This window comes from Catharus ustulatus, chromosome 1, assembly GCF_009819885.2.
Source record: "Catharus ustulatus isolate bCatUst1 chromosome 1, bCatUst1.pri.v2, whole genome shotgun sequence".
Taxonomy (NCBI): domain Eukaryota; kingdom Metazoa; phylum Chordata; class Aves; order Passeriformes; family Turdidae; genus Catharus; species Catharus ustulatus.
In genome coordinates this window covers 156,635,452-156,657,839 of record NC_046221.1, presented here as the reverse complement: position 1 = coordinate 156,657,839, position 22,388 = coordinate 156,635,452, and the positions used below count along the sequence as shown (strand labels likewise).

General features: G+C 37.0%; 1 protein-coding gene across 2 annotated transcripts in view; it reads right to left on the bottom strand.

Annotated features, from left to right (window-relative positions):
* LOC117001603 (KH domain-containing, RNA-binding, signal transduction-associated protein 3-like) overlaps positions 1 to 22,388 on the bottom strand; it is a 96,004-nt gene that overhangs the window by 53,964 nt on the left and 19,652 nt on the right. For both annotated transcript variants that reach the window (XM_033070044.2, XM_042779653.1), the window contains exons 2-4: positions 15,632 to 15,750; positions 5,273 to 5,389; positions 3,099 to 3,245 (exon numbers count right to left, since the gene is read on the bottom strand). In XM_033070044.2, the coding sequence (XP_032925935.1) occupies positions 3,099 to 3,245; positions 5,273 to 5,389; positions 15,632 to 15,750 (383 nt within the window). The remainder of the gene's footprint in view (positions 1 to 3,098; positions 3,246 to 5,272; positions 5,390 to 15,631; positions 15,751 to 22,388) is intronic.

The window sequence follows — 22,388 nt, the reverse complement described above, 5'->3', positions numbered from 1 at the left end:
CTCAGGGCCCCATCCAGCCTGGCCTTGAAACCCTGGTATAATACAGCAAGCAGGGGCAGGTGAGGTTGCAAGTACCTGGCTTTGTGACCTGACAGAAGTAATTCTGACATAACCAGTATCAACACAATACTCACCAATCTAATAATCAAACTAGAGTGTTGAACAAAGAGTCTGGCCAGAATACAGGGACTGATTAATTTAAAGGAAGATGAAAGAATATACTTAAAGGCAGAAGCTGCAATTCTAACTGTAGAAGAAAGGTAAGACTCAAGGCAACATAAGCACAGTCAAAAATACCCTCAAAACCAGTTTTTATGTTTTGGGTTGAGTTATGCCAATAGTCTAAATGAAACTACACTACTGCATCTGATTGAGGTTAAACTTCAATGCAAGGATGCTTGCCTGTAGATCTGAAGATACAATAAGAGGCTGAGGTGTTTTTGCTATAGTCAGCTATCACAAGGATATTCTGTATTCTGCATTGTAGCACCAAATGTGATGCTATATTCAGCACTGATCTGAAAGATGAACAATAAACATATTCATAAATCTGGTCTAGCATCTAAAACTGTAGGAAGTCATAGTGACTCTACATTGTAAGGAGAATGCCAATTATGATCATATTCATATATACTCGTAGCAGGGCACCTTTCCTGAAATAAAACAGGTAATTTCTTAAGAAAGCAACAACAGAACCTGGAGGGGAAAAAAAAAACCAAAAAATCCCCCAAAAAACCCTAAAAAAACAAAGTTGCATTTGGCAGCAGTGAACCAAAAAGTAGTTCTAGAGAAGAAAAAGCTGCTTCTTATTCCTTCAGTGGCTGCTGCAAGGGGAGGCAGGCAAAAGAGATTAAGGCATTTAGAGCAATTCTGATGAGCTTACATTTGAAAAGCCAAAGGGAAATTAAGACAGTGTTGGCTTGATCCTACAGTTCAGGAAAGATTATACAGCATCAGTTCAGCTTAGTATAATAAAGATGCAATGATCAAAAATAAAGATGGAAAAGTGTATAAACACCAGTCAATGGAATTGCTCATTATCAGTCTGTATTTCTACTGGCTTAACACACTAATGACCAGGTTTTGATAAGCTTACTTCATTTATGGCAACATTAGGGAAATCAAGCTCAATGAAGAAAAATAAGACCTCTGATGGAAGGGGCATGGGGATCAGACATATCCTTCCTTCCACCACGTGCAAGAAGTATTTATCAAATTGAACATATTTCTATCTAAAAAAGGCAGCTGTTTGCTGTCTAGAATAGCCAAGAACTTAATTCTCCCTTATCCTTCCACACCATTAAATCATGAATCGTGTAAATAGAAGAGCCTTCAACATTATGACAGCTCAGCATTCCTACAAATATTCTGTTGAGTATCCCCTGTCTGAACAGTTTGGATGTCTGAATGTGTATGCACATTCACCTCTTTTTATACGCATCAAGAAAAAGCAATTTGTAACCTGCAGACAAATGTACAATGCAATGCTTGATTTTTTTATAAGATGACAACATAATAGCCAGGACATCTTTGCTTTTTAACTATCCTAAAGTGCATCTACATTAGGGTTATTTCACATCAGGATATATTTCTGCTGAACCTCCTGACAGCTGCTATTTATCATGCTTTGGTTCATACCATGGTGTAGTATTGGGGCACATGAACTCACTTCATCCAGACAAAAACAGGTTCAGAAGGAACACCTCAGAAGGAGCACACAGCTCCTGGAGACTTAGCTCCATAAAATATGTTGAGTTGGAAGGGACCAACAGGGACCATTTAAGTCGAAATCCTGGCCCTGCCCAGGACACCCCTAGAATCCCACCATGTGCCTGACAGTGATGTCCATTTCTTGGATTCTGTCAGGCTTGGTGCTGTGAGCATTTCCCTGGGAGCCTGTTCCAGTGCCCAACCACCCTCTGGGTGGTTTCACAGGTGTGGACTAGGTTTGGTACAAGATATAATTACCAAAATACATACAGGAGCACTGTTAAGTCATCAGCACCAACTGCTGTACAAAAGCCATCCCCAACTGGTTCCCAGTACAGCCTCACTGGCTCCACTCAGACATTTACAAGCTGCTGTCACTCAGATACACACTCAGGAAACTTTCCTTAGCCAGGTCCCCACACTTCCCAGATGACACAAAATGAACACAAACACTCAGGTAACATTTTCAGCAATAAAAATAAACAGAAGTCAATGCACCCTGAAAATGCTTTGCTTTCTATATTATTCCTTTGGTCACCAATAAAGACAGAAGAAATGTTCACTCCGGAGACAAAACAGTTGAGAGCGCCACACACAACCATCACCTCAAGTGCTCCAGAGCTTCCTAAGAGAGGTTGGATTTTTCCAAGTAGTTTAATATTGCAGAGAAGTAAAGTTGGTTCTTACATGAGGAGCAGATGAATAGAAGACATTAGAAACCCATTACTGAGATATATTCCAAACTTGGAGTACAAAATTGTACTAGAAACCAGATGCCATTTTATACATCCATACATTGGAAGCTGAAGTATACACCAGAAAACAAGTATAGCTCATGTATCACTTATATTGTGATAAAACTAAAGATACAAGATAAACCTGTATTGACTCTTAGCACTCAACACTAAACCAGGATTATAGGTGAGAGAAATACTACAGCTTTAAATGTATTAATTCTTAAACAGAATTGATGCTTCATGTGTACCAAGAAAACAGAAAACAGGGGCACATTTTACAGATTTTTGCAATTATTTGTAGTCTGTGATACTTTGCATATGATTAGTTAAGCAAGAATAAGTTTCTTTTTTACTGAGGTCAGGTGATCAGATTTTTGTGGACAGTTGCAGATTCACCCAGTAACAACTGCCTGTATCAAAATGCAAAGTATTTGACAATGATAATTTCTTTCAAAAAGGAAATTAAGCGACATGACCTGACCAATGTTGTGTACTGTTCAGAACAGTTTGGGCTGGAAGGGATCTTAAACATCTAGTTCCAACCCCCTGCAATGGGGGTTCACTAGATCAGCTTAGTCAGTTTTAGAGACAACATTTTTCACTCTACCAGACTACCAGAATTCTCATTAAAAAAAAAAATAAAATACTAACAGGGATGAGGAACTTCTTGATTTCTTCTAATGCATGTCCCATTCTGGCATATGCTTCTGCAGGTGGAGCAAATACTTCAATTAAAACATGTAGGTCATCATTTAGGTGGAAATACTTCGCCTCTCCACTTTTTCTCAACTCTTCCTCCTAGGAAATAAGAAAAATATTGGTTTTACACATTCTTGTTTGAAACATTGTAATGCAAGCGTTGAAGGAGTTGGAAGATACTGTTCACTCATGTTCAGATGTCTGCAACTAAAAGGTAACACAAAGAGCCAACAGCTTCTGCTCACATACAAACTGTAGCACAAGGAGGAATGCCCCCAAGAGTTTTCCCAGGTGCACCATTTCTATGAAGAAGACACTTTTCTTCAAAGTCTAGAGAAACAGGTTTGATCTAATATTCCACAAGAGCAAGCTTCTTTTTACCAATATTATTTCAATCTCAGTTTTACTATGCTGCTCTCACTGAGGTTTTTACCCAATGAGTGCATCCTTCACAGAACTGTGCTATTTGGACATAAAGCTAACAGCATATGACATGAGAGAACATTAGCAAAAAGAGTTCACTAGCTATTTCAGAAGCAAGCTTATTTCTTTCATCTTCCTTCACCTAACCCACTTCAATGACTGCAAAGTTGAGTTCAATGGAGTGAAGCAGAGCTCAGTTCTCAAATACTGACATTCGCATGCAAAATATTCACAGACCAAAAGGGCAGCACTTGCTTTTCTCAGGCTGCCCCTCGCCTGTGTGTACTTGACAGGTCCAAGGGATGAAACCAGCACTAGAAATTATTTCACTGCTTTACCAGATAATGTCATATCAAATAATTAGCAGTTCTGCTGTCTAAAAAACTGACCCTCCCTTGCAGCTTCCTATATTTGGCAAGCACCAGGTAAGCACTGCACCCTTTAGATTACTAAAATTATAAGTTGCAATGATAGCTGAAATCTCCTCCCCTGCACACCCCTAATTGCAACTTGAAGTTTATATGGGACAATCCATTTCTGCTTCTCATGAATAACATTCTTATCTACATGATTTGTGTTTAACTATGAAGATGTTTAAAAAAGTTAAAAAAATACCAAAAATCAGCCTAGATCACTGTCAGAGCACGACTAGTATGAGGTCACTCAGCAGGATTAGACTCTGTCAGCAAAATCATTATTTTGTCAATACAAATAAGAGAGCTTAACAACAGAAAGTAACCTAATATAAATATCACAGCACAAACATTTAGTTATAATAGGAACTGCTCTCAGTTAAACACTTCAGGCGCAGTTACTCAAAGCACATGAGTCACTAGCACTGGAAGCTGAGTTCCCCATACATTGTTTTTTAGTATATACTTGCACCAGGCATTCCCTGTCCTTTTCTCCTAAAGAAAAAAAAAATCACTGTGCAGTTGATTTGTGCAGAAAACAGAGTGCTAAGAAACTTCCTTTCTGTGTTTATCAATCAAGTTGGTTGATAACAGCAATAAGCAACAGAGAAGTCAATTTTCTGTGTAGGAGCTGGTAAAAAAGCATTTCAATCAGCACCTTTAACAAAACATACAGAATTTCAGTGCAGGTTTTTTTTTTTTTTTAAGATCATTCCCATAATCAAACTTTTAAGGTCAATCTGTGGTTTTTTGCTAAGTTTACTTTTATTATTTTATTTTACTTCTGTAACATGACTTGGCAATGCTTCCATTACTTTCTCCACTACTTGCAAGGCCAGAATTGGACTTTGATGATCCATGCAGGTACCTTCTAACTCAGGATATGCTGTGATTCTAAGAAACCACTACACACTAAAACTCTTATGACAGCACACAAAGTAAAATGAGCTCACTCACTGGATACATTTTACAACCTTGGGAACACATTTCAGGGTTTTTTTCATTTACTGTGTAGACCAACACAATAGCCTCAACTTGTTCCCATTCCAGTATCCCTCTTAGACAGGAATTTAGCTCCCATAAAATTCTCTGCCTTCCACTATTTTCATCTTTTGGCTTGCTTTGCCCACTGCATGTGGAATCTTGGCTTGACTGGCCAAAGAGACATTTACTAATAATCAATATTAGGATCTCCTATGCTTTTTACTTGTTCCAATTTTCAAAGGTTTGTTCCCCTCCTCAGAAATTTAAGATAATGAACAAAACTCTACTGACATACTCAGGCCTTACCTTTGTCTTGTCCCTCATCGAACCTTTTCCCAAAATAGACATTTTTGTCAGTGTCTCTTCCTGTAAACGCTTTAGAGAATTACCACGTGGACCCAAAAGTTTTCCCACGAAGTTGAACTGCAAGAAAACAAAACAAAAAAACAAAACAAAAAAACCAACATTAACCTCATTGGATTTTTAACTGTAAATTGAGCAATGAATAGTGAGTAAATTAAAAGGGGTATTTTGCTGAAAAAACTTTTTTTCATAGGTGCAAATGATTAGATTATAAGTTTAAAACCATTAAGTACAATCATATAGTACAATTAATAGAATGTCAGTGGTTCCAGCAATACAGAAATATCTGAACTCAAGGATAACTTGTTGTCCACTACAGGTTGCCAGATCCAGAGGAGCCTGTTGATAAAGCCCTCTTACTCCAGCTGACAGGAGGCATCATGTCCAAAGCTTTTGTCCTTCTGAGACTCCAACCACTCCAACATCTGCTAGAGAAGTGGCAAGGTGAGCTGCAGGCAACCCTGGAGACTCCTGGAATGCACAGGGGATAACTTCCTGACCCAGGTAATACAGACCTATGAAAGGGGAGGTGATACTGGACCTGTTTGTCACCATATGAGCTCACTGGGGACAGCAGCAATCGTGCTCTGGATATGGATCAAGTAAGGAGTAAAGCTGGACTCCTGAACTTTAGGAAAGCAAAATTCCAGCTCTTACGGGAGCTAGTCAGTGGCATCCTCAGAGAGATTGCCCTCAGGGATGAGGGAGTGGAAGAGAGCTGGCAGATCTTTAAGGAAGTCTTCTACTGAACACAAGAGCTAGTGATTCCCAGCAGCAAGAATGCAGGCAAGGGATCAGCATGGCTGAGCAGGGACAGGCTGGTCAGACTAAAAGGCAAGAAACAAATGCACAGACAGTGGAAGTTGAGACAGGTGATCTGGGAAGAGCATAGAGATAAAGTGTGGTTGTGTAGAGCTGGGGTGAGGAAGGCCCAAGCACAGCTGAAACTGAACCTGGCAAAGGACAAAGAGTAACAGAGAGGCTTCTCCAGGTGTCCCAACCAGAAAAGGAAGGTTAAAGGAGTTACCTCCCATTCCCACCAATAAACCATGATGGAAAACTGGTTGCTACAGATAAGAAGGTTGAGGTACTCAACTGAACACAAGTGACAGAATCATATGTAAAAGATAGTTTTAGGCAGAAATAAAATATAGTGATGCTGAACAGCAAACAGGTTTAAGCTTTGTGGCCTCAAATTAACAGAACAGTTCATAAGTTCTTTGCTTGTCTTTATGTTATTGTGTCACTGAAGAATCAAGATGGGCTTCACTGATCTCCCTGTTTATCTGGAGTTATTTGAAAGGACTGAACAATGGGAAATAGCAGTCCCAAATCTCCTGTAGCTACACTTGAAGTGTTGATAAGCAAAGGCCCAGCTGGACTCATCCTAAAATGGAGAAAGTCTACAGCTCCAGTTAATTTCTTTCAGCTTTAGAACAAAAAGGAAAGTAAGTATTAAAAGTCAACTAAACAGGAAAATATAAATTTATTCCCCTTATTAGTTGCAAATTCAATTCCCAGTGTAGACCTGACATAATATTTTTGAGAAAATGGCTTATGGATTACTATAGTCCACAGAACCTATTAAATTTAAGGCCTTGCATGAACCAGTCTTTCCTAAAATTCTCAGGGAATTTCTTTTTTTTTATTAGAGTTGTCAATTTTTTTCATATAGTACCTAAGATATAGTCAAGAAAATTATTAATTAGAAAGATTGAACAGATACAGGTAGAAATTTCCCATGCAGACAATAGTCAGGACTCAGGGCCACTGATGGGGTCCTGTGCAATTTAATTTACAATGATTATTGCAACAGAAGGTTGAACATCTGAAGGCACAGATGTTCTCTAGAGATTCCTTTTAACTTGGACTTCTGATTTTATTGCTTCTGAAGGTATAACTAAGGAAAGCAAACAACTTGAAACCATTTGTAACAAATTTGTATTTTGAGACATCACTTACTCCTTATCAAGAGTTTCCTTAAAGGAAGGTGATAGCTCAGCTCAAAGCAAAGCTTTCATGTAGTGGAACACCCCCTCATTTTTCAAGCATTACTTAAGATTACTTATGGCTACTTACAATAGCCTTTTAAGCTACTAGGAACAAAACCAAACACTCTTACTGTAGTTATATTCTTTTAGTTAAAACCAAGTAGTTTAATGCTGTGTAAATCTAAAACTTGACCTACCAAACTTTAATACCTCCAAATGTTCTCATCTTTTAAAAACCGTGAAATCTCTAGGGCCAAAATCAGACATTACAGAAGCTATAACAGGACTGCACAGATGACATGTTCTAGACACATTTAATGAACATGAAAAAGCATTCTGTATCCTGAGATCCACTGAACTATTCTTTTCTGTGCACTGAGGCTCCAAATATTTGATTTGACAAGTCTGAAGCATAAGAAACTTGTGTTGCAAGTCTGAAATTCTGCTGATTTGAAAGCACAGTACCTCTAATTGTAGCATAAAAGCACAAACAAAGGTTAGTAAAATATGACTTACAAAGCATCATAAAGCATTTTTGCTCCCACATAACAAAACTAAAAGGCTTTGGAACATTTCAGTTGATAATTCCATCTATAAAACCCATTTATGATATTGAAGGATCCTTTCAGTAGAAAACAGATTATTTACTTTCAACAGGTACTGCATTTTGTTAAAACTATTGGTCTATCTGCCTTTTACATTGAATTGGAAACATCTGATCAAAGGTTTATTTTGAAATATTGCATAGATACAGAAACACTCAGAGTATCAGTCACTAAGTTATTATTATTACTTATACACTACTTTCAATCAAATAGTAGAAGCACTCAAACCTAAAGGTACAAATCCAGCACACAGTAAGACAAATTTTACTTACAAAACTAGCAAAATCTGTGTATCTGCTGGTATTACAGAAGCAAGTAAGCCTGGCAGATCCAGGTAAGCTCTGACACAAGACTGCTCACATACAAGTTACATGAGTGCGTCCCATGTTCCACATCTAGGGTTTATTTGCCCCAAGAGCACAAGAACAAATAACAAATTCAAGTTTATTCTTGATCTCAAGCCTGTAAACTATCTCTGAATTAGATACCCTGACATCTGAGACATCTGAGCAGTTCTGCCTGAGTCAGACCAGTCACATTCACTAGTGCTGGATCAGAATCTCCCCTCTTTACCTGCCCCACTCAACACAGCACAATCACCTCCAAACTGCTGCAAATACCAAAAACAGTCCTCACCTTCACCAGCTTCAGCTTAATGCTGTGTTAAAGCAGTCACACTGTGCTCCAGTGCAAGCTGGTGAAGTTTTCAGTTCTACAGGACAGATGAACTCTTAAGAGTCAACCATAAATGTCCCTACACTGGATCACCTTGGTCAAACCAGGAACTGTCTGCACTAAGACAGTTTCTAATGTATTAGGTAAGTACCAGGAAATTATGGACAATGGCATATAAAAGAGGAGATAAAATCCCCAGCTCAAATTTGCTTCTAGACCAGCTCTGAAGGATTTGGCTAATATGGAATCTCAAGCAAAATTACAGGCACCTTTGCAAAAACAACATCAAGACTCAGATCAACAGACCTGGGAAGGAAACAATTAGATAAAATAGGAAAAATTAGCACCTCAGCTACACTTCTAACCAATTAACACCCTGCTATTGATAAATGGTACCCTCTGAACAAAATATCATCCCATAATACATTAGTTTGAGCAAAAGTATGCAAGATTTGAGAGGTGTTCTTATTCCTAAAATCTGTGATCACTGAAAGCTCATCCTCCTGTATTTCTGCTTTACTTTGTGGGTAAAGAAACATCATGCAGTGCAACAGTCCTTCCTCAATATCCTGGGATACAGCATTTTCTCCTGAATATAGTAACCAGTATTTGCCAGCTAATGGACAACTGTACTGAAAGAGTGTATCTGTTTCCTTTTACAGATTATCCTAAAGTCTGTGACAAATTTCCAATTTAAAATACATCTTACATAGAAAACATCTTTCACAGCAGAAATAATAAAATAATTTATTATAAGGTTTTTACTTCAATATTGTTTCCTTTCCTAGATGTTCATAAATTCTCATTTTAAGAAATATTTTTTTCAGTTATCATACAATGGAAATTATGGGCATCACTGCATAGCACCCATTTTTTCAGAATCACCAAAACAAAACATGACTTGAACAGTTGTCTAGACATTTGTTTCCTTACCACATCACTGCTTGAAACTATTCCCTGAAAACATTTCTGGAGAAACACAGTTACAAAGAACATTTAAAGAGCATGAAATTCTCTTCAGAATCATTTGGTCTACTATATGAGCTAAATAACCAAAAAAAAAAAAAAAAGGAATTAATGTCACTGCTACAGCATTTTTTTAAATGTATGTATTACAGAAAAGGGGATATAATAGAAAAAGTAATCCTTGTTTATCCCCAACCAAGGCAAGTCTGCTAAGAATGGTTCATCCAGCTTAAAACACTTAGTGAAAGTATAAATGCTTGACCAAATGCTTTCCTGCAAAGCTTTAAGCACTCCATTGTTATTAAAGCCATAGAAAGCTTTCTTGAAATATTAGTTTTCTGTAATGGTTTTCTGTGACAGGGTCACTAGGAAAAAGAAAAAAAAAAGTTAATTTAAGATGCAGAGCACTTTCCCTTAGAATGACCTGAAACAAGGCAAACTTCAAGGTTTTTCCTATTCATCTCAGGAAGATAAAGTTTCTATAGAAAAGTAAGTGCTTCAAGCATCAATATTCTACCACAAACTACTCTCCTTCATGTAACATGGTAATAGTCTTTAAACATTTAATCATAGCAGAAAGCTTGGTCAATTTTACTATAAAGTTGCTCAAAAGTTATCCCTGCTATTACAATTGATGCTTGTTCCTCCACATCACTTCTGGTTATGCAACCACATTTTCTCATTTCTGCTTTAAGAAATCCTTAGAGCTGACCTATTATGAAAAATTGCTTTCTAACTGGTCATGTGATTAAAATATTAATCTCTCTGTGACTTTACATAACAATGGCAGATATATTGTACATGACAACATTTTAAAACAGGTATTTTCATTTTTAAAGTTGAACTAAAAGGCTTAAATGGATACAGTTCCACAAGTCAGTAACGTTTGAGAAAATATATTTAAAGTATTGCTTTGGAGAAAAACAGACCATTTCTTCCTAACTTCTGAGATTTACCCAGTATTTAAGTGTAGTTCTATGAGCAATTTTTAAAATGGTAGCCTGTCAAAATGAAAATAATTATTCCCCACAGTTTTGATCCATCTCATGGAAAACCATCATGATTCCATTTAGCATCCATGGAAGCTATTTTTTTCATCTAATTCAGAACACCCAAGTTCAGCAAACTGTCAAAGCAAAATCAGGGTTCTGAGACTAAACTACTTCACAATGCATATTCATCATTAAATGTATGGGAGGGGGAATAAAACCTTCCTGCCTCACAGGTACTCAACAAAGCTCTGAAACACCTTTCACATGTGATGGCTCCTCATAGCAGAGTTGGGACAGATCCACAGTCCCTCCATCAACACGACCACATCAAGACCTTCATTAAGTGATCAGCTCGCCTTTATGCCTCAAAGTCTGTGCAAGTTTGAAGATTATTTTCAAGCATGAAACAAGAGAAACACAGGTTTAAGGGTCACACACAGGACCCAGAGTCAGATGAGATATTCAGCAGATCAAACAGCAAGTCACTCTCAGCTCAATGTCCTAAGCTGACAAGATCTCATTGCACTACCTGCAGTTTAGACATCCAGCATCCACATGGACTCCTATCTATAGGCAGCTTGATTTAGAAATCAGTTCTACCCCAAAAAGTTGCCCCTTTTCCTATAAGATTGCATAAAAGCCAACCTCTCTAATCCTTACTTGTAGCAGATGTCCCAGTTAAAACAGGATTGCAGACAGCATTACCAAAGCTTGCTCAAGCTTCACCTAAATACCTCAGATTAATTTCTGCATCACAGCACTTCAGGCCTCTTGGAGGCATCTGCAGGGCTGGACCAAAGCAAAAAACTAAGACTCTGCTCTATCTTATTTTGAAAAGATGTGACTGGGCCTGCAATCTATAAAGGAGTTTCCACAAGGTTTTGTCTTATCAGGTAAGACTATCTGTCATCACATCAAGACATATTAAATCAGGGACTTTTTTCACAGGAGTCTGTAAATAACACAAGGAAATTTACTCAAATACACAACCAGCCTCAAGGAGACACTGAACATAACTCCTGGGACTAACCATCTTGAGATATTTCATAGCACAGACAAAATTCAGGTTGTCTTGGTTTTTCTATCAGCTTCTATCACAGTCCAGATATAGAAGAAAAAAAAAACCATTTAGACCAACTGTCTGTAGCACGAGAGTAAGCATGTTAACTAACACTGCCAAGGCTGAACAAGACAAAAGTTCTCAGTTAAAGGATATAACTCTAGAGTATCACAGAACCAAGAGCTCTTAGGTTAAGGCCAGTTAAGCACATCACCAGGAGCACTCAGCTATTTGTGCACTAAGCAAAAGACCAGAAATTAATGTTTTTTCAATATATGCAAAGGTGCTCAAAAAAGAACAGTACACGCTTTTGAAGATGAGGTCTACCAGATTCTTTTCACACAGAAACCCAGCTGCTCTGTACTTTAGTTGAAGAGTTTCTGCTGCACTTAACCTGTCACCTTCCAGGGCTGTCAGAGGTAATTGCACAGGAGCCAGCCATGGGATCATGAGAATTTATCTGGCAGGACAGGAAATGTGAGCAAGCATTACCATGCCAGGTTGATCTGATCAGAGCCTGGACTGCCTGACCTGTGCTGAGGCTATTATGATTTATTCAAGGAGTCAGAGTTACAGAAAAGTTCTAAAGGAAAAGGCATGTACTATACATTTCAGATCTAGCGAGCTGTCATGCTTGGGGTAGGGCACTGATGGGTTGTTTTGGCTCACAGACTTCTTGTATAACAAAAAATTAGGATGGGATTAATGAAATATCAAAATATGTAAACAGTAGAGGTCATTTTTCTTTTCCAGAATCATCTGTGAAAAATATAAACAAAGGAATAGTGTCTGTTGGCAAAAATCAATTAAATTTGCGGTTAGTTTCATTTTCATCCATTTAACCCTGCTAAGAATTTAACAATTTTAATAAATTGGGGGGTGGGGGTTGATCTGGTTTATAAACGGACCCTTTATTTTGGGGACTATTCTGTTAATGAAGTTGAGGCAAACTTGTTTTTTCTCAGTAACTCCTGTTTACCAAAGTTAGATTAAACCCAAAATAGTAACCCAAAGTTTGTTTGAGAGATTTATCAATTATTATAACAATTCTGTCAGTTTCAAACAGCAGATTCTCAGGTCACTAACCCCATAAAGACTTCATCTCCTGAAAAAATGGAGATGTCTGTTCAGGATCTTGTGAAGTAGGTAACAGCATTAGTGTGGACTGCAGGCAAACATGCCAGAATGATAGCAGAACTCTGAATTCAATACAGAACTCAATACTGAATTCAATACTGAATACATGCAGAAGATTTATTTGCAGATTTCATCCATATTTAAGTCTGGAATTTCATTCTTCTGAAGTACTTGGCACCAACACTGATCAGTAGGAAGAAAACTCAAAAATGAGAAATCATTTAACCATTTTTCTTAGGAACTCTCCCTTCATATTTTCTAACAACACATTGCAGCAATACCAACATCTACCACAGGTGAAATGGTCTAGGAAACTGCACACACACAGAGAACAGCAATGCAGAGACACAGAGCTTTTATGTGAAACACTACTTCAGATTTTTATGAGGACCACAACAATTTTTGTTAAGTTCTGCAGAAGAAAATCACAGAAAAGTATCGGATGGAAGAGACCTTAAAGATCACCCAGTTCCAACCTCCATGCCATGGGCAGGAACACCTTATACTCAGTCAGGTTGCTCAAAGCCCCATCTAGCCTGGCCTTGAACATTTCCAGGGATGCAGCATCCACAACTTCTCTGGGCAACTGTAACAGATGCCTCACTGCTCTTTCAGTGAAGAATTTCTTCCTACTATTAAATCTAAATCTCTCCTCTTTCAATTTAAAGCCATCCCCACCAGTCCAATCACTCCATGTCCTTGTAAGAAGTCTTTTCCCAGCTCTCTTGTAAGCCCATTTCAGGTACTGGAAGATGCTGTAGGTCTCCCTGGGGCCTTCCCCAGCTCTCTCATCCCATCTTCCTAGCAGAGGTGCTCCAGCCCCCATCATCTTGACCTTTCTAGACTCATTCCAGCAAGTCCACATCCTAAGCTCTGGGGACCCCAGAGCTGGATGCAGCTCTGCAAGTGGGGTCTCACCAGAGCAGGGCAGAGGGGCAGAATCCCCTCCCTCCCCTGCTGCCCACAAGGCTTTGGATGCAGTTCAGGACACCTTTGGGTTCAGGACTGGGAGAGCACATTGTGGGATCATGTTGAGCTTCTCTTCCACCAACACCCCAAGTCATCCCAAGGTTCTTTGTTTGCTATGTCATTTCATACAATGTGTCATTGTTTATTAGATCCCAAAAATAAAACCACAAACCTTGCTCTAATACCAAGTGATAGCAAATTTCAGTGACTGGTTGTGGTTTAGGGCAGGTGCTTCTCAGAGATATCAGGAGTACCTATCATAATTCTGAACTGATACTCACCTCCCAGACTACTCCTATACTGTGAGAAATTTTAGTTCATTTTGACTCAACAGAATCTTTAATGAGCAATCTTTATCAAATATCCATCTACATGTAATAAAATGGAAATTTCTAAGAGAAGCTGAGTCCCCAAATATTGTGGTAATTAAGTATCTAGGATTTTATTCACTCTGGCAGAAGAGAAATTTATGTGCATAGAGATACCAATATTTTGCTTTCTATGGAGCAGTCCTAGTGGAGCTGCAGGAACTCACATGACATATCTGTTCTTCACAGCTGTTTTACTTTGCACCTCTGGATCTGCCTGGACATAAATTCAGGTTTCTTTCCATAGCATACACCGAGCTTTATTCCAGTTCAATGTCTCTATGGGTCAGAATCAAACAGCAGAGCATCCCTAGCCATTGAAAATACAGCAAGAGCTTTCCTACAAGCTACCCTAAATAATTTCAGTGTTTAGTCCTATAAAAGTTGACACTAGATAAAGAAGCAGAAGTACCTTTCAGAAGGCAGTTTCCCTTTTTAATAACCAGTTTGCCTTTCTTGCCCCTGAGCTCAAGTATCTACATCTCAACATTTAGAAGAAAAACATCCTGTTTGCAAACACTGACTACAGAGTAAGAGGTTCCTGTATTTTACATCCAAATCTTTATGTTTCTGTTTGCTTGTATACAGTTCTACTTAGTCATAAAGATGACTTAAGTCAGAGTTCCAAAGAGGTGCCCACATGATGTGCAGCCTTGCACTCACTCAAGGAATATTTCATGAAACTTTGAACAGCAGTAAAGAAATCCTTGCAAGTTACCCTGCATAGGCCTATGAGAAAAACACTGATACTGTGGAGGGAAAAAAAAAAACAATTATAAAATGTTTTCTTAAACAGAAGGAGGAATGAATGGTGACTTTTTTCCTCCATGAACTGAAAGTCTTGAAATTTCTAGCAGGAAGAAAAAGCCATTTGAAACAAATTAAAAAAATGATAATCTGATTGTCATAACATTAACCTTAAAATTTTAAGCAGCACCAACATAATAAAGTTCCACAGCCTACTGAATGTTGCATAAATGCTTCCAGGCAGAAATATTTTAGTGCAGGATAATACTTGGCAGTAAAGAAGAGTTAAGAATTCATGGTGGGCAAAGATACTAATGAAACAGTCTCTACCCCTCCAGAAAAGACTGCATAATTTAGCAGTCAAGTTATAATTCATTCAAGAATAATAATGGCTGAAATTTAGGAGGATAAGAAAATTTACACAATTAATTCCTTAACGGTGTATTTTAGGTTGCACTTCCAGCTACAATAATAAAATCTCAAAGCCTGGCATCAGATTCAACTTCAAAATGTGCTCTTCCTTTTGATATCCCGAAGAGGAGGACCCTGATATCCCAAAGATATGGTTTAATTATTTGCTCACAAACACTATTTTGTGTGACCAGCAACACTTTCCTGCACATTTATTCCAATGAGAATCACTTCTGCCTCAGAGCTCCTACAGAACAGGATGCACAATAGTAAGTAGTGACTGGTAGTAGTTTTAAATGCTACATTAAAAAAATAGTTAAGATACTACTGACATATCTTTTATAAGAACTCAAATTTATCAAATATGGAAATTAGACTTACCTTAGGGAATTGTTTTACTGGAATCAGAACTTTTTGTCCCAACTTCATATTCTTATTGATGACTACATCAATATACTTTTCCTCTTCCTTTCCTTCCCCTTTTTGGAATTTTTCAATTTCTGTTAAAGAAAAGTTATTTTTTCAGTTTAATGCAACAATCTAAAAGCTTAGAATTTTCAAATTACATATAAATAAATTTCAAAGCTAATACTGTATGGCATATACATATTGTATAATTAATACATGCAATTGGTTATACAAGGGCAATAGGTAAAGTATGTTTTCCTTTTTTTATATTCATGGTTATATCAGCACCTTGAATTAATATTGCAAACACTGTACTCACTTAACATTTAGGATACATTTTTTATATGGTTCAAGTAGTGAAAACTATTCCTAGATACCTTTGATCACGTTTAAATTAAAAAAAACCCAAAAAACACATAACATAGTTTAATATTCAACAATTTGACTATCTTCTGTAAATAAAGTATGCAGTTTTAATGGTGGCTTTCTACAGTGCACTTAGGAACAAATGTCAAGTTAATCTTTCAGAATTTCAGGAATGTAATTGAGGCACATAGATCACACTCAAAAATCTGAGATTAGTGTTATACCAACAATGGCATAATTAGGAATGGGATTTACGAGTTCAAAGCCTGGCTTGCGTGACTATTCACTCCAGAGATACACACAAAACTGACTCTTGATTACACTTTTCTCCAAGTAGTGACTCTCCAGTGTGCTAATGCAAAACTGCAGATGTCATTTCATTAGAGAGGGAGACAAAGTGAAGCATTTCTTGAGGTGTTTGCTGGATTGGGTCCATCAGGCTGGGGGCTGCAGCATTAAACACGTTAGCATGCACCAAAATCCAACCCATTCCAGAAGTGCCACAGAAGTTGTTCTTTGGGAATCTAGCACTTGTCCTCCACAAGCACCTCCATATATCTTGTTAATTTGTCACCACAAGAAACACTCTTCTGCTCTACTCGACCCCTAGAAATTAAGGACATTCATCAAGACCTGGCAATTTCTTTGGTGGGAATGTGATCTTAGGCCAAGAGGAGCCTATAATAAAAACTTGAATGAAAAGAAAAACAATCAAAAATATAGGGGAAAGCAGCCTTTAGTACACCTTGAAAGACAATCTGGTTTGAAATTAGATCCAATGAAAAGCAGAATAAACCAACAAATTTCTAACTATGGAAAAAAATCCATGCATGATTAGTAGATTTGTTTGACAAATACCAGTCCATTTCCATTTACCACTACAGAAATTAAGATGCCAACATCGTTTTTAATAACTAAAGCTTATCTTCCATGCAAGTTTTAACCTCACCAACACAAAACAGGAAATAAACAATTTATCCAAGTCACTGTTCAGTGTCTGAAAACTAAGAAAGTCAGACCAGCCTCAGACTGTCTGAAGGCTTCTTCAAGGGAAAGAATTCCCCAGTTGTATTTTCAAAACTTCTTGTCAAGTCTCTATGAAGTTTTTGATTCCTATGGATTGTAGCAATGTAAAAATTCTGGAGGAGCCCTATCAAAGCAACCTTGCTTCATCATGCTCAGTAAAAAAGAAGCCTCCATCATCATTATCACACCAGCTAACAACTGAAGAACATTTCAAAAGTCAAAATCCAGGTTAAAATGGAAATTTGGAAATGCCACATCACAGACTAGGGAATTACGAGCAATTAAACAGATGTAAAGTTACATCAGTTTAATTTGGAACTCATTTCCAGGTAAAATTAAGACTAAAATTTTATAGGATGTGATGTTCCCACTCAGCAGTCAGGTAACTGGTATCTTTTAGAAGTCGAAGTTTGCAAACATCACATTCAGGTGCAAAAGCATAATGCTATCACAGCATTCAAACACAGAGATACATCTAACATCCCTCTTTCCTCATGTAACAACAGCAGTAGTGACCAAGCTCTTTGATTTCCCTTGAAAAACAAGATTAGGTACTTAGAGATAGAGTAAAAACACAACACTAATTTTTAAGGCTGCTGATGGTATTACACTATTAATGTTAACACTCAAAGCTTAAAACTGACCAGAAATCTGCTGTTCTTAGCAATATTTTACACCACAAAATGCCAGTTATTAAAATTGCAATAAAAATACATCCATTTGTAATGACTGAAGCAAATGCAGTTGCAAAAAATTTGATGTGACTTGATTTAGTATTGATTTTAAATGTTAGGACTAAAATTTGTTCAAAGTCATAAAAGCACAGTTAAGCTTCATTCAGTATTAAATTCAATTAATGCATTTTGCTGTATTTTTTTTGTGACAGAGCAGTGCACCAAGACACCCAGGTAGTTCAATTGATCTCAGCCTGGTGCAAGACCTTTACAAGTTCTCTTTCACTGCAATTACTGTTACAGTAAAGGACTTTTTCCTGAAGAATCTAAACTTACAAAATAAGAGCACATTCAACATCAAAGTGCACCAAATTTTTATGAACTGGTAAAGCTAAAAATTTGTTTTCTCAAGATGAGTCATATGCTGCTATCCCCAAATCCACAGCACAGCATACACTGCAATCCCCCTGCCCACCTGAAAGTGAGAACCACAAGTTTTCAATCAACAGTGGTTTAAGGAACTTCCTAGAAATTGCCACGAAATATTACACCTGGAAATGAGTTCTTCCAGACACCTCAGATGCACTTAAAATGCTCTTAAAGAGTTAAGTACAGAGATCTACCTCAGTAACATTCTTGGGTTGAGCCAGCTGCACAAATTCCTCAACAGATCAATACACTGCTAATTGTCTTTCCTAAATACTTTAGCTTCGAAAGTTATTTGAATTAGGTATTTGAAGGACTTGGTTGCAACAATGTGATTAATGCTGAATATGCTCATAATATGGGACTACTTTGAGCTAATAAAAAACGTAAGACCATTCTCTTCTTGCTCTAGTAGATACTGAACTTCAAGTCACTGAAGTCATTATTAAAAGAAACACATTACTTACTCCAAAAATCAGTTTTCCTATCCCAAGTATCTACACACTTTATTGAACAGTTTAAGCAAAAACCCTTTATCTTTTACTTGCACTGTTTAAATAACTTTCGTTTCACTTGAAGATGCTACTGAAACCCCTGAAGAGGCTACAAATCAACTCCCAGCAAAATGAAACACAATTTTCCCCATTTGTTTTAAAGACAAATGACTTTACTAACAAACAGCCACAGCCCATTGCCAAAGCAGTACAAAGTAAGATTCAGTATTTTTTTTTCCTGTTATGCTCTAATGTTAATCAAACTGATTTAAGACCTTCTGCCTCTTCATTGTTATTGTAAAAGACTTAGGTTTTGTATGAACAAAGTCCAGTCCACTGATCACATTTTACATCAGATTGCACTTTTTTATTTCTTTGTACTTGAAATCTAAGATGAATGGGAAAATCCAGCTAAGCATTAGAATTTTATTCATAGTTGTACAGTTCTTGCAATATCATTCGCATACACCAAGCTTTAGATAATTAGGGAAAAATCTTGCCAGATCGCACAGGAAATCCAATCAGATTTTCAAGGTCAAATGGATAGGAAGATTTGCCTTTTCTTAATCCTTAGATTACATTCTGCACCGCTTAGCTATATGAAGCAATGCCATTTCCTAGATCACAAACAGTAAATAAACATGTGATTAAAGGTTCCCATAATGCTAGAGATTAAAATCTCATGTTCTCAGACCAAGGATGCAGCTAATGCAACAGGAATTTAACTGCATGCAGTAATAACTGCATGGATTTTTTTCTTTACATTTAATCATAGCAGAGATCTAAGCAATGATTAGTCCTCAGTTAATTCACGAAATAACAGTGGTAGATACATCAGATAATGACAAAGTAGAATTGTTTCATATTATTCTTCAGTTAGAATTAATCTTCCTGGGGCAGAACTACAATCCAGGATTCCAGCTCCCTTGGCTAAGCCAATATAAACACTTGTGTTTGATGCTGAGCACAGTGATGCCCTATTTGCCTGTAGTAAATCAATATAATAAATCTAAGATTGAATGTCAACCTCAAAGTAAACAGAAATGTTTACTGCATTTGTCCTTAAGGTAATATTTCCTTTACACAAGATCAGGGGAAACAGAAGTCAGGTCAATTTGACTGCAAATCCTTAAGGAACTTTCTCCTGTATTTCCTCAGATTCAGATGTCTTACCTAATACCCCATTATATCTAAATAATTTTCTATAGACTTTTTCCTACTTTGGATGGAGGAACAAGTGAAAAATGCAAGGTTCACTCAAGGATATCCACATGATCACGGCTTAAGAGAACAGGGCATTGATGGAACTGCACTGCAATTGCATAGAGGTAGTTTCCACATTCATTTTGAAAGTGAAAATATTCTAAGAATTACATTATCCTTTAAAAATACTCCTAAATCAAGTGGGTTTGAAAATTACTAACATTATACAATAGAAGCAATAGATTTTGCTTTATTTAGGCAATTTCATTGCCTTGTATCTAAGAAAAGGAAGCATCAAAATTTAGGCTGATTCAATCAAGCATGTTATACAACTACTGAAGCATAGCCCAATAGCAATAATATTTCTCAGTGAATTCTCAAAACTTCACAGTTGACTTAGAAAAATCACACCCTCCTCAATTCAGAAAGCTTTTAAGTCAAAGTAAAGGCTAAATATCTTTATACACATCGCCTGTCCTCTTTAGTTCTTGAAAACTCACTGCTTATGACCATTGCTGGAGACAGAACACTGAGCTGGATGGCCACCTCCTCTGGCAGCAAGGTTCCTTTTGCTTTCACATCAGAAAAAAAAAAAAAAAAACAAACAAAAAACCCCCAAATCTAAGTCATGGTACTGCAAAAAACAGACCTTGATTTGTTAGATTGCATTTTATGAAGACCCCCTTTAAGGGACACATTCAAGCTTTGGTAAGAGACAAGCTCCCAGAGGAAAAGGGAGACTCCAAGTCAGTTGTAGGAGAATTTCAGGGAAAAAAAAGGTTTTCCTTAATAGAGAAAAACTGACAATATCAGCATTCCAAACTGTTTATTTGGAAATCTTCACTATTGCAAAATCCATAATTTATCTCAGAAGGAACATTTTAAGAATACCTATTCTTAACAAAAATATTACAACTTCCCCAACAAATCCAAGTCATAGGAAGTCTGCTGTGTTGGATGCTGACTAATTGCCCACAGTCCTTCCAGGAGTTCTGTAAATCCAGAGTACAGTAACACAAGATGGTGAATCCAATTACAATTCTAAGTTTGATTAAATTGATGAGAGCTTAATCTCATTATTGTTGTAGTAAAATGGTCCTGATTGTGTTTCAGATTATACATCTTTTACCCAGGACTCCTTTATTCCCTGTCCTACTAGGGGATGATTAAAATTTCTTTGAATCAGCACCTCTCCAACCAATATTTCTCATCTTTTGAGCTGAAAACAGTACTGCACAGCATGAACTTGAACTAGAATCACCACACAAAGGCTCTATTACATTTCAAAAGGTTTGCTGAAATAAACCCCACAGATTTCCTTACAACAGCCTCTGAGAGACCTACTACTCACTCCCTGTCCTCTTGATCAGCATGAAGCTGGACAACCTTCCCAATTTTTGCTATAAACTAGAAGAAGTTGGCCTCCTACTTCTGAGTATCTTGAAACACACCTAGCACAGTCTAGTCTGCTTCAAAGCAGTTTCTCTGTGTAGATATTCACCAAAAAAATGCAGAATTTCCCAATTTCAATTGTATATATCATCCCAATCCCCCAGAAAAACACAATTAAGTTCAGCAACTAAACATCATCTGATATGAGCAAATGCTTAGACAAATACCCCTTTTTCCAGCCTCCAAGATATTTCCCAAGTAAATACTAATTAGTGTATCTTCATTAAAAAAGGGGGAAAATTAGAGAATTAAAGTAATCAAGCAAACAAAAACAGCCTCAAAATACTTAAAATAAGGAAACGAAATATATGTGTAATAGCAACATTTAGACTCATCCAGAATGGGTTCTAAAACACAAATAAAAAATGTAATAGAATTTTCAATTTTTAATGCTGTTGATCTATAACTGCACCCACTCCCACTCCTTTAACACCCTCAGAAAACTTTACCTATTCGCCTCATTCAACATTTTAATCTTTTAAAAATCGCAAGTTTAGCATCCATAATAGGCCCTAATTCTGAACTGGCATAGAAAGTAATGCATTAAGATTATGAACTGTGCATAAAAAACCCACACTAATTTGTTTCATCTAATGCACATTATTACAAAAGTTGAATTCCGAATAACTGTCTTTCATATGCCACCTTAATTTTGTAAAAGCAACTGACAATGAATCTAATTTCAATTTACAATAAAATAAGCAGTTCATGCTAGAACGATGTCTACAGTATTCAGAATCTTCAAATTAATAATAATATCCCTGTTGAAGGACTCAAACCAATCTTTATTTAAATTGCATTCACATGCATTATAAGTTCTATTTTACAGTTTAAGTACTACTATCTGCACTGATCTCAAAATACATTTCAGTCACCAATATGACAAATATTTTGAATGGGCTTTTTTATTCAAGCAATTCAAAACTAATTGAACACCCATTACCTTCACATCAAAAATGACTTCACTAAAATCTGTTTAGACTGATTAACATTAGCAGTAACGTAGGAAATACCACAGTAGGAACTGTCAAAATCATGTATAAGGTATTAATAGCTGTTTAATCAGTCTTGCTCAGGAAGAACAAGATG